The 13,624-nt window shown below is 48.0% G+C and overlaps 1 protein-coding gene across 1 annotated transcript in view; it reads right to left on the bottom strand.

Annotated features, from left to right (window-relative positions):
- Positions 1–1,198: 1,198 nt before the first annotated feature.
- The window catches only part of esrrga (estrogen-related receptor gamma a), a 77,820-nt gene continuing 65,394 nt past the window's right edge, over positions 1,199–13,624 (bottom strand). Inside the window, 2 exon segments of the mRNA XM_076978635.1 lie at positions 1,199–3,338; positions 6,616–6,885. Coding sequence (XP_076834750.1) covers positions 3,094–3,338; positions 6,616–6,885 — 515 coding nt within the window. The 3' untranslated portion in view covers positions 1,199–3,093.

The following is a 13,624-nucleotide window of genomic DNA, read 5'->3' as shown; positions in this document are numbered from 1 at the left end:
TATGGCTAAATTACACTTCAGTTACACTGTATGGGACATGTTAAAGGACACAACAGCCTTCTCAGAAAGTTGAACATGAAATATATACTGTCCAAAATGATGTGGTATGTGTCACTACTGCCAAAAGGGGTGCTAACGATTTATAATATTTCTCTTTTGTGAGAATGTTTTATGTAATTGTTAGTTACATATGTATGGATTACAAAAAGAATACCTCAGTAGTTTAATGCACCTCCAAATGTAATGGAGATTAGAGGTTGTATGCATCTTCATCTCAGACTTCTAAGAGCACTGATCTAAGATCATTCTTGTCTTTCATGTGCTGATGAATATTATTACATAGAGCTGATCCGAGGTTGCCACACGATATGCTTACAGGCCTAGGGCTGCTGGCTGCAACATCTGTGTGACATTATGTAACAGGAAAGTTGTTAAAAAGCTCAGTGTAAATCACTGACAAGTTACAGGTTTCCTATCTTCCATTCAGTACCATTTCCAGGGCAAAGGCGACACAAAAGACAACAGGAAAAAAAAAATCAGAAAGAAACAGCACCGTTCTGCCATGAGTCGTGTTTCCAAAAGAAACAAAAAGACCAAACGTGCCAACATCAACAGCGTGAATCCTCCTGTTTTTGGCCATCTGATGAGTTGCCATGAGTAATGGTTGGACTTAAATTACACTAACCTCTCCAAAGCACAATCGTATCTGAGTGTTGTTTAGCTAATGATAGATATTACATGGTTATTATACAACAACATAGAATGCAAATCAAATCAAAACCCTATCCCTGTTTATACCCGTTTTAAATCAAAACCCTATCCCCATTTAATTCCAGAAAAGATCTGTTCTTTAGTCCTTTTTTTCTTCATTTTTATTTAGCACACAAAGTTAAAGCGATTTTCGGTCTGATCCTACACAAAAAAAATAAATAAATAAAAGGATTCTTCCCTTAGCAGTGTCAGAGAGTAAAGATAACATCACAACAGAGTTGTTCAGCACTGACGGCCTTATGTACAGCATCTGGGTTTTAATAAACGAGGGAGAAATGGGAAAAAATTCCACTACTGTTTTGAAATACTCAAAAGCATAGTCTCCATTTTAACCTAAGATATACAGTGTTAGTCTACAGGAAAGGAGTTAGACAAAATGATCCCTTTTTATATATGTTGTTCCTTCCTTTAAATAACTGTTAATCACTTATACATTGGTATAGATTACATTGATCTTGGACCTGATAATCTAGCAGTAACAAGGAAGAGTTTTTTTTTTTTAAACCAGTAAATTATTTGAGAACCCATCATCTATGTCTCCTGAGGATTCATACATCCAGTAGTGTCTCTATATCTACCCTGTCATTAAAAAAATAAAATAAAATAAATAAACAAAAATAAAGAAAACTGAGTGTACGACACAGAACCTGGAATCACCACGACGACGAGAACACACTGACATCACCGCATGGAACAGAGGGCAGCAGGAACATAAACTGTCCAGTCAGGAGCACAGCAGACAGGAAACACCGACAAGCTCAACTACAGGATTTTTTTTTTCTTTTTTCATTTTGTTCCAATAAAATGTCTTAGGTTAGTTTTATAATCTGTTAATTTACAATATACAATGTTTAAGAATATTCTGAAAATACCCCATACTAATACTGACATATTTGTGATGAGTGGCGTGGATAGCTTGCTTAGTTACTTAACCTCTCTGCTAAAGAAAGTCTTCATTTTGAATATTACGTCATGACGCTGGCGCCCCATTGGTCATGAAAGTAGGAGCAACATGAAACTAGCGCTACAGTGTTTCTCCATCAAGAAGTGGCGATGTCTTTCCTAAGTGCTAATTTGCTTCACAAAGTTCATATACTGCTTCGATATGAAATAATGTCAATAAACGTAAGGAGACTGGGATTAATATAAATGCATATATCATTTGCTCAAGTTAATGTGTATGGTCCTTCTGGCCATCATTTCTGCCAACTATTGTCTTTTATCAAGCACAGAAAGGAAAGCGAATGCAGCCGGAAGCTCCGCCTCCCCAAAACGATGGGCACTAACTGAATTTGCATACATATACACGCCTTCACTGTGTCTATTGCTTGGAGAAGATAGCAAGGATTTACTTATGACTCATTACAGTTGCAGAAAGTTGGTAGAAAAACAAGCTGATCAATTATTAACATTTATGAACAAAATTGGGGCATGGTGACCATACCATATATTTACACCCTTCATTGCAGCAAAATAAATTTCACAGAAAAAAAATACAGTAAAATAATATTATTAAATAAATGAGTCTATTCCTTGCCCACCACAGTACCTTTGTTTCATAATGCATGAGAGACACTCAGGCTATTCCCTGAAAATATAATAATAAAAACATTAAAAGTGACTAGAAGTGTTTGGAAGACTTGAAAGAAAAAGCAAAAGCCAGCAGCCTGCTCGTGGTGAAACGAACACGAGGGGCAGCTTCGTCAAAGATGGGAAACAAAGGCAAAAGCAAACAAACAAACAAACAAAAACAACAACAACAAATCAAATCTCTGTTTGGCCAACCCGTTGCCAACTGCTCCAGTGAGGTGTGGTGGTAATACTACTGCACGTGGTTGGGGCTGCTGATGGACTCTGATGGGCTCAGGACAGTTTGCTGGCTTCCCACTCTGTGGAACTCCTTCCTTTGGCAGGGCTGGTCTTTCTCAGCTCCAGGTTCCTTTTTTGTGAAATATCAACAAAATGTTTTCGATAGCTCTAAAAACTGCATCAGGTTTTGAAGAGGAGCGAGTCAAAAGCTGGTTCAACATCCCACTGCTATGTAGTGAAAGCAGTCTTTTCCTCAATTCATCTTTGTCTCAAAGATTTCACACTTAAATCACGCTTTAATGTACGTACCATCGTCAGCAGTTAAGAGTGCCGATAAGGTTATGTTTCTTGTCATTATTTGATACCATTTATAGACAAAAGTTTTAGCGACAGTAGCGGAGATTCAGTCATTGCCTGCCTAGTCAAATGGGCAGGGTCATCGACATGACCCTCCCACACTCCTGTGATGGGGGCGGGGTCTACGTGAGGGGCGGGGTCGGAGGGGGAGCACAACTAGACCTTGGCCTCCAGCAGCTCCAGGAAGAGTTTGTGCATGGGCACCTTGCCATCCTGCTTGATGCTGTAGAAGTGCTGCACGGCCTTGGTGGAGGTCTGTCGGAGCAGCGGCAGGGTCATGAGGAGCTTGCCGGCCCGGCGCGGGTCCTCTGCGTGCTGGCTGCTCTCGTACTCCTGCAGGGCCTCGTGCAGGACGTCCTGGAGCTTCTGCACCGCCTCCACATCCTCTATGTGCATGGAGTCTGCCAGGAGGAACACGCACCGTTATACATCGCTCATGATTCTCAGAGCCAACCATGTAATTTAAAGCCTGTGGATTTAAAGACGGCGGCAAAGCCAGCGGGGGGGATGTGGAGGAGGGTGGTGGGGGGGGGTGGGGTGTTTGGGTGGTGGGGGGGAGGTTTGGGGATAAAATGTCTCGTTTCTTTCAGCTTAATGTGGAATACCACAGCAAATCATCTAATTAGCAGCTAATTCATATTTCCTCATTAGCACATGCCACCTGGATGATGCAGAATACCTCACTGTGAACAAGCGTGAATACCTTACATAACGTCCAAAAAAAAAAAAAACTTCAAGAAGTGTTTTTACAGAACAGAAATTGGTAGAGGGAGTGCCTCTAAACGAGTGTGTGTGTGTGTGTGTGTGTGTGTGTGTGTGTGTGTGTGTGGCTTGGTGGGGGGAGCGGGGCTTATGCTTTCTGCCAAGCTGGTGCTCATTCTCCAATGATTAAACGCACACTCGAGCGTTAACCAGGGAAGTGGTCCTGGGCGTGTTTACAAGGCTCTCCGCGGGTCTGATGAATAACATGCCAAGGTGGCGGCAGCACACGCCGCCCGGCTGATACGGGTGACACGCCCGAGCGAGAGCACGCCCCCACGCCCCCCTCACGCGTCAGGCCCCTCACCCTGTCGCCCATTGTCTGAGAGAAATGTCAAACACTGGCTATTTGCATATTTGCTCGTTAGTAAGGTGCGCACCCCCCTCCCCCCACCAGAACCCGACACGCCTCTCCGAATGCAATTAGTCTAGGGCAACTAAAAAACCCTTGCCGTAAAGTGCTCCTCAGGATTGGCCACCGAAACGCTCACTGGAGGGCCCTGCCAAATAGTGATCCCAAAGTGGAACACCTGAGTTCAGTTTCTGCATTTGATTTATTTATTTTTTTAATGCCGAGTCAGGAAGTCTGAGGTGAAAACGCTTACGTGAAGTAATGCTCCAACAGTGAACCTGCATATAACAGCAGCCAGGGTGAGAGTGCTTAGGTATGGATTGCCATGCACACAACCCCAGGGCCAGTGATTTGGCTTTATGCTCTGGCTTGTGAGGCTGAACCCTTTCTCCAGAGGCTATATGTCCAAACACACAAGCCTCCTGTCAGTGAGCACAACCCATGCCTCACCTTGAACTGATGAGTAAAAACAGAGCTACACGTTAGATAACTATCAGGACGACTGTGTGTACACAGGACTCCCTGCGTGTCCTCTGTCTTTAAGGGCTGTGAGGGCCTGTCTGCTTCAACAGCTCAATATTCCGGGCTTTTCCGTGTCTCCAGGCCTGCTCCGGGAACCATCTACCATTCCGACAGCAAGGTCCCGTCTATCAGTCACACGGGCGGCGGCCGTCTGAAAAGTGACCGGCGACGCGAGAGATATCCCTGCCAGGGAGGTGCTTAGCTGCACCTGTCTGCCCGGCCCACAGCAGCGCCATCAGTCTACATCGGCATTGTGGGAAATGTATATGTCATTGTCTGGGCTCCCGCAGCAAGGTCTCCTCACATTAAAGTGCAGTGTTTGCTGCCGATATATCTTATTAGAAGAAGAAGGAGGCTGTGGGGAAGGCTCACGGCGAACACCGCCGCAGTACAAAGGTGCTGCTACAAAGACAATTATTCGTTTTGAAACAACACACACGAAGAAAATATCAAAATCTATGTGTTATGTCGGGCTAGACAAAGTGACACAGTAATTTATTAACCCTGGAAAAGCTTGCAGTTAAAAACCCCAAAAGTGTGTGATAAAATGGCAGACCTTTGACCTCTAGTCTCCTGGGTGAGGAGCTCTGAGGTGCCACAGAGAGCCTCAATAAACACGAGAGTGTGACACGACACACAGTGCGAGACCGAGAGACAGAGAGTGTCTCAGCAAGCCCAACTTTGGCAAAACGAACGCACCATTATTGACCATACTAATAAAGCACCTAGAACTCATCCGAGCTGAGAGGCAACCATAAGCTAAATAGTATTAAGGATTAGTCATCTTTGTTTAAAAGTGAACACTAGAACCAGAAAAAATTATGACTGCGCGATTATAAGCTTTTTCTTTACTGAATAAATGGACTGGTGTGTAGGCAGGGCTCTGAGGGGCAGCTCAGGGTCTGAAGGGCAGCTCTACTGCCCCGGGCCACGGGGCAGGCGCATGTCTGGAGTACTGGGTCTCTGCCCTAATAAATTGTCCACATCGCTGTGGCCACTGCCGGCAGCTCCAGACAGTCGCCACCCCATCGCTCTCTGGCTGTGTGGACATCAACAAGAGAGATGAACTGTTAATTAAAAAATCAATTAAAAAAGAATTTTTCGAGAGTGACATGCCCTCTCCCGCTCGGGGGCTGCCTCTGGGGCGGGGGAGTGTGTGTCCGGTCACACCGTTGTCCTCAGAGCAGAAGAGCAGCGTGTTTTAGCCGTTCTCCATGCGGCCCTGGCCCGGCCAGCGATTGATTGTAACGTGTGGCCTCAGAAAACAAGCTGTCAATAACACGAGCGGCAAAGAATTTCAACAAATCGTCGGCGTCCTATTTGAGGTGCTCGCCGTGTGCCGTTTAACAGACTTTATTGACAGTTTCCTTCTTGTAATTAAAAGGGGGAGGGGGTGACGCTGGCCCACGTCCAAGAAAGTTCAAAGATGGGGTCAAAAGAAGGGGCCGTGGGGGAGGGGCCACACACATCAGAGCACGTTATTGACACGCAGGGGCATGGTGATGGGCTCCTCGGTTAAGAGCTATCTGAAGACAGACTTATGCAAATGAGGGAAGGTGGGATGCGGCCAGGCCTTCAAATGGCGGAGGCCAGAGGCGGGGCTTCAGGGCGCATTCATTGGTATGTGAGAGATAACGACGAGTAAGAAAAAGGGAGAGAGGAAAGGGGGGAGAGAAAGACTGAGGGTGAGAGTGGGAGGTGTCTGTGATCTCTCTAGACTTGTATTGGAATAATCCCACCTATGGATCTGTTGCCTGATATTCCCGCAGGAGAAAAGGAAATCAATGATGTGAGAGTTTAACCCATTCTGTGCTGACTGACTCTTCAGTATTGCTCTTGTGCTAATTAAAAGAATTCACATTTGGTCATTCTAAGAAGGTAAAATGGGATGTGATTCAAAGGCAGAAATAAATATACACTTAAAGACACAAACACAGACCCAAAGGCACAAACGTACTCTCAGCTTGGCATATAAAAATACATTATATTGAGCATATGCATCGTCACTACCAGAACCTTCTGGATTGATGAAGACGTGAGCCCACCTGAGTTAGCGAGCGCTATAGCTTTAAGAGTGACAAACTCCTCCTTCTCCAGCTTCATGCCCTTGTACTTCTTCACCAGCTGCAGGATGGCGTTGTTGAGGTCCAGCAGGCCCGCCAGTTTGGACTGGTCCTCGTCCATGATGTAGTCCTCGGCGTAGACCAGCTTGTCCTCGAAGGAGAGCGAGCGGTAGACCACACGCAGGATCAGGATCTCCATCCACGCACTCTGCAGGAGGCTCATCTGGTCGGCCAGCGACAGCGTGGAGAAGCCTGCGCAGGAAACACAGACCACACATCAGACCCGAACTCCCCCAGAACCGTCCCAAGGGCCCAACTCTGGTCCAGCAGCAGAAGCAGGGGAGGTTCACAGAGCGGGCCCGGGGCATCGGCACCAACGCGTTGACATTCTGCAGCTATGATGGAGGAGGGGGGTGTCAGAGGGAGGGGCCGGGAGCCCAGCAGGAGACTCGCCCCTCATCTCCTGCGTGCAGGAGGCCAGGGGGCATCCCGCACCAGGGAACTCCTTATCTCTGCAAACATGCAGCAGGGATCAATTCTCCCCATCACACCAGCTGAAAGACTAATTGCTTGCCTCCAACTCTCTTCTCCTTCCTTCTCCCCTCATCTGTATCTCTCGCTCTTCCCACTCTTCAGTTTACCCCTTTCTTTTTCTCATTTCCTTTCTTTTTGGTGGCTGTGCAATAGAAACCACAAAAGGAATTGGCACGGTGCACGACTCCGACCGTCGGAACCGGACGGTTGTCTGCTGGGTCAGGCCGGAGCAGACGGTCCACGCGGTCGACAGGACGGACCGGCTCGGAGCACGGCTTGGTGGCCAACCCATATATCATGTCTCTCTCTCTCTCTCTCTCTCTCTCTCTCTCTCTCTCTCTCCCTCTCTCTCTCTCTCTCTGGGAGAGGAGGAAGGCCCGACTCTCACCCACCTCCTTCCCTCTCACCTTCTGTTTCTGAGTTGATTGCAAATGGCAAGGAGCTCGTTATGTACAGGTTTTAGGCTATTGTTTATAACGACCGCTAATTTATTATCCCAAACTGTTAACATCTCTGATGTCATTAGGAGCAGGCTGAGCAGTTGGTGTGTTTCCTGGCCCACTGCTGGGGCCCGTGACGAGAGCCAGTTGGCAGGGCCGTCCACCTCTACTTAATAAAATCATCAAAAGGGATTAGCTGGGAATTTCTTAAGGGACTTTTTTTATGTGAGACATTGCTGAATTCCTGCGACAAGTGACAGGCTCCAATGAGAAGTGGCATGTGCTAAAAATATGGCCCCGTCTCTCTCTCTCTCTCACACACATTTTATTTGCCTCTCTCTCTCTCTTTCACTCTGTCTCTCTCCCTCTAACACTCTTTGCCTCTCTCCCCCCCAAAATCTCTCTCTCTCTCCAACACTCTGTTTGCCTCTGTCTCTTTCACTCTCTCTATCTCTCTCCTTCTCTCTCCCCTCTCTCTCTTTGCCTCTTCCTCTCCTTCTAGTACTAAATTACCAAATGAAACAATATAACAAAACCATGACAAGATGTAGTGACATCAGAGGACAATGACCAAATGAAGGTGGAATATTCCACTTTTAAGAGCAGGGGTTTGGGGGGGGGGGGGGGGGGGGGCAGCCGTCGAGCTGGTCCGGGAGGGGGGTTGTGCTGAGGACAGCAGTGGCAGATGGACAGAGCCCATAGCCTGGAGCTCACCTTGTGCCCCCCCCTCCCTCCCCCAAGTCCTCCCTCCCAGCCACTGCTGTTAGTAAATAATTAGATTTACACGTTCCCCAATCTCCAACACATCTCCCCACAGAATAATTAAAAGCTGGATGATTACTTTATTGAGTGGAAGGGGGAACTCCCCCCCCCCCCCCCCCCCCCACACTTTCCCCAGTCCACCTTTACTGAGGTCCATCAATGATTTTATCGGTAGGCCGGCGCGCGCTTCTGCAGTTGTCATGCCAGCGCGGGCATCCAATTTTTCTTATCTCCCTGATTAATACAAATGCAGTTTGGGGACGCATTAATTAACAGATACAAATCTGCGTTCTCATGGCTGGATCGATAGTGTGAAGAAAAGAGGCATCAATGTGAATTTACTACCGATGATAGAAGAGGGTTCTCTATTGACATGTACAGCCAGGGCAAACTTTACCGTCATGCCTGAGACCTTCTCTTTCTTTACATCTTTTTACAATTGTTTTTGTAGTTCACAAAAGAGCTGCATGCAAACATTACAAAGAGGCAAATGAAAAGCTCTACACAACAGAAAACCAGCAACATCTCCACAACAGAAAACCAGCAACATCTCCACAACAGAAAACCAGCAACATCTACACAACAGGAAACATGAACAAGTTTCTCAGTTATTCAAGTGGCACCCAAATAAAAATGTACAAAACTAATCTTGATATTTGTTTTTAGGCTAATTAATTGTAATATTCAAGTCCATAACAAAAACATACATTAAAATGACACTTTTAAATCCAGTTTAGTTTTTCCCCCATAGTTGTATTTCTGTTTCTGGCTCTGTAAAGGATAAATGGACCTTTTTCGATGGAACTTCAGGACAGATTTCCTTTCATTTGCCAGGCACAAAGCAGATGGTCCCATCCAGATGACACACATGGCGTTATCTGATGAGGAACACTATCTCCAGCAGTCTCCTCTTGATATAACTCCTGCTGTAGACCAGTCAGTGTCCCCTCCAGCTCAGAGAGGGTTGTCGCCATGGACACCCCCCCCCCCCCCCCCCCCGGCATCACCCCCTTCAGAAAAATGATGTGCTGTGGGCCAAAGGACGGAGGAAAGGTGAACCTTTTGCCACATGTGAAGGGCAGTTTGGTAGAAGGGATGGCTGATCTCTCCTGAAATCTATGATGGCTTTTCAGATGGAACAAACATCAGAGAGGGACGAGTGTGTGTGTGTACAGGGGGGTGTGCACGTGTTACGGGCTAACAGAAAGAGGTTTGGGTGCAGCCAGGCGAAGTTAACCCTTACTGGGCAGGAGAGCTTGGTAGCAGGACTCTCTGTGCCCAACACCAACCTGTCTGCCAAATCTCTTCTGACTGTGAATTCACACTACTGAGAAAGCCCAGCAGAGCATGCATGCGTCTGCATGCACATGCATGCCACACACACACACACACACACACACACACACACACACACACACACACACAATCACGCATGCCCACACACACAAACACATTCACACACCCCCACCCCCCCACACACACACGCATGCACACACACGCACGCACGCACGCACGCACACACACACACACACACACACACACACACACACACACACACACACACACACACACACACACACACACACACACACACACACACACATGCTTACTTCTTTACCTCAGGGCAGCCTTCACCTCAGCCCTATCAGCCATTCCATCACAAACACAGAGTGAGCACATACATTCACACACATGCGCTTACACACACACACACACACACACACACACACACACACACACACACACACACACACCTCCTCTGTCTCCCTGGCTATAACACCCCTGCCTGTGTTCTCATGGTTGGCGGATGAATGCATACGGACCGTGCTGCCTGTTTATCTGAGCTCCTGAGGAGCCAGCTTGCTTTCACACGTTGTCAAAGCGGCGCACCGTGACTAATTCACTCGCACAGAACCACTGGTGGTGCGCTGGAGTGGAGCTGCAGTAGTGCTGCCCGGCCAGCCTGCCATGAGCGGTTAGCCACCGAGCCCGTCACAGTCCACACGAGATGCACAGAACAATTCAAAAACATTGAAATAATCTAAATGGCATGATTCAAGCAAGCTCAATAGATATAAATAAATTCCAAACACACACACACACACACACACACACACACACACACACACACACACACACACACACACACACACACACACAACATCCCCCTCCCCTAATAAACCCTTTCTGGCTGTTAGGGTTTTAATGGCTCCTTTAAAGACACAGATGCGTGTACACAGGTAAGGCGTGTGTTTGGACATGGGTGGAAGCAGTGATGCTCTGGTGCCATGTGCTGGGGACTGCAGGACACGTCCTGTCCTGTTCTGTCCTGTCCTGTCCTGTCCTGTCCCAGTCTGCTTCTCAGATCGCTCCACGTCACACACAGACACTGTACGGACACCACGCCAACGCCTGACTTCACTGAACCGGAGGTGTGGAGGTGCTGATGGAACTCTGCCCCACGCTGACTGAACACACCCCGCTGTCCTCACACACACCCTGCTGTCCTCACACACACCCTGGGGCAAATGAGCAGCTATATTCTAATGGTGATTTATAAACACGGGCAAGAACTGCTCAGTTCAGACCACTCGGGACGGCGATAAGCAAATGAGAAGAGTTTCCCGTTGCTTGTATATTAAGCCGATTAGCCATGAATAAAAGCGGACTCATCAGTCATACCATAAATGTGTGTGTGTGTGTGCGTGAGTGTGAGTGTGTGTGTGTATTCACAGCTCTAGTGAGACACTGGTGAATCTGGTTGCTGTTAGCATATCCATACACAATATGTCCTCAATTCAGTCAGTCACACAGTAAATATTGGACTACTGAACACACACGCAAAACAAAACCAACATGAAAAGGCAAACAAATGTGTATGAGTGTGTGTGCGTGTGTGAGTGTGTGTGAGTGTGTGAGTGTGTGTGTGTGTGTGAGTGTGTGTGTGTGTGCGTGTGTGAGTGTGTGTGAGTGTGTGTAAACAGTCTCTCAGGTCTTTAGTCTGAATGGAAGAGGGGGGGGGGGGGGCGTAGGGGAAGCGATGACAAGACCTGCACAAACACACACACACACAAACACAAACACACTCTCTCATACACACATACAGAACCATGAAACCTCTCCGCTTTCATCACAGAATCCTTTCATCTCCACAAACACCACCAGCCAGAGAAAGAGAGAGTGCATGAGAAAGAGAGAGAGAGAGAGAGAGAGAGAGAGAGAGAGAGAAATGGAAATATGTACAGAGAAAGAAAGACTGAAACAAAAGTGGGTGAGAGAGAGAGATAGAGAGAAAGAGTGAGAGAGAGACAGAGAGAAAATAGTATTTTTATTTGTGAAAGTACCTTAACATTGCCATAGTCGTACCATGGTCATCCAAATTAATTTAGTAGTCAGGAAAATATTCACCTATCAGTGTTATGCAGGATAGTACTCACTACAACCCACACAAACAAGTATGTATGCACAAACACACACAAACAACACACACACACACACACACACACACACACACACACACACACACACACACACACACAGAAGAGGAGAGGCTCACATCTTCAGAACACACCGCTGCCTCACAAAACACCAAGAACTTCAACAACAACATCTGCTGTAGCTTCACAAACTGGGCTGATGAAGCCTTGACTTCATTGACTTCTTGTTGCTGATGCACTTTTCCGTCTGCCTTGCAAGATTTGGCCTTGCCCAGGGGAAGGGGGGGGTAGTTCAGCCTAGTCAACTAATCACAAAGTCCACGCAAAGACGTTTGATTCTAATGCACCTAATTAGCAATCGGCAACCTCTTAATTGCATACATTATGGCCGATTGGTGGTGGAGATTAATTCTAAATATACCCAGGCAGCTGGTTAAGATGCCACGCATTACTGTACGCACTGTACTTTTCCACTTCATTAGATATGAAAACGAGGCGTGCGTGAGCCGGGGCATCTCTGTGGGGTCAGCAGCAGGAGAAGCAACCCTCCCTGGACTCTAATAAAGTGACCGCATGTGAGACACTCTCACAGATGGAGTGACATTAACTACCGTGCTGGGAAGCCATTTCAAACAATGAAATATCAATATTTACATTTTAATTACCCCTCTCTGCGGGTCTCGGCCGCTGTCTCGCCCTGTCTCGCCCTGTCTCGCCCTGTCTCGCGTGGATCTCCATGGCAGCTGCGTGAAGACAGCGTGGATGTCGGGGGCCATAGTAAAGGCAGCGCTGAATGGAAGCTCTTTTATTTTTGCCCATTTTCATTGGTTCTCACAGATTGGTAAAAAAAAAAAAAAAACTGGCAATTATTAGGATTGAAGTGTGTCCACTAAAGTCATGCATATCACGCTTTTGATTTGTGTCAGAGTGCAGAGTTACAGCACAGAGAAAAGACACGGTTCCCTATGAAGGTCATATGCTGTCTCTCTCTTCCTGCTGCGGTGCCGCTGTGAATGAGAAACAGCCCTCCTCCCGGTCGCCTCCGTCCGCCGCTGGCCCGTCCACACGCTCCGCACATGCTCCGCACACGCTCCGCACATGCTCCGCACACACTCCGCACACCTTTTACCACACCACTTCTTCAGGAATATTAATGCCTTGAAGTCCAATCAGAGGAGAGTTTGAAGAGTGGATCCAGAGTCTCTGTTCCCACTCACCCCTCTGCCAGATGTTCTGATGTGCATCCCGTCTCTCCAGGCTGTGGAGCACACCAGGACCAGCACACCAGGACCAGCACACCAGGGCCAGCACACCAGGACCAGCACACCAGGACCAGCACACCAGGGCCAGCACACCAGGACCAGCACACCAGGATCAGCACACCAGGACCAGCACACCAGGACCAGCACACCAGGGCCAGCACACCAGGTCCAGAACACCAGGACCAGCACACCAGGACCAGCACACCAGGACCAGCACACCAGGGCCAGCATACCAAGGCCAGCACACCAGGACCAGCACACCAGGACCAGCACACCAGGGCCAGCACACCAAGGCCAGCACACCAGGACCAGCACACCAGGACCAGCACACCAGGACCAGCACATCAGGGCCAGCACACCAGGGCCAGCACACCAAGGCCAGCACACCAGGACCAGCACACCAGGGCCAGCACACCAGGGCCAGCACACCAGGTCCAGAACACCAGGGCCAGCACATCAGGGCCAGCACACCAGGGCCAGCACATCAGGGCCAGCACACCAAGGCCAGCACACCAGGGCCAGCACACCAGGGCCAGCACACCAGGTCCAGAACACC

This window comes from Brachyhypopomus gauderio, chromosome 17 (genome assembly GCF_052324685.1).
Source record: "Brachyhypopomus gauderio isolate BG-103 chromosome 17, BGAUD_0.2, whole genome shotgun sequence".
NCBI lineage: Eukaryota > Metazoa > Chordata > Actinopteri > Gymnotiformes > Hypopomidae > Brachyhypopomus > Brachyhypopomus gauderio.
This window is presented reverse-complemented; position numbering and strand designations above follow the sequence as displayed.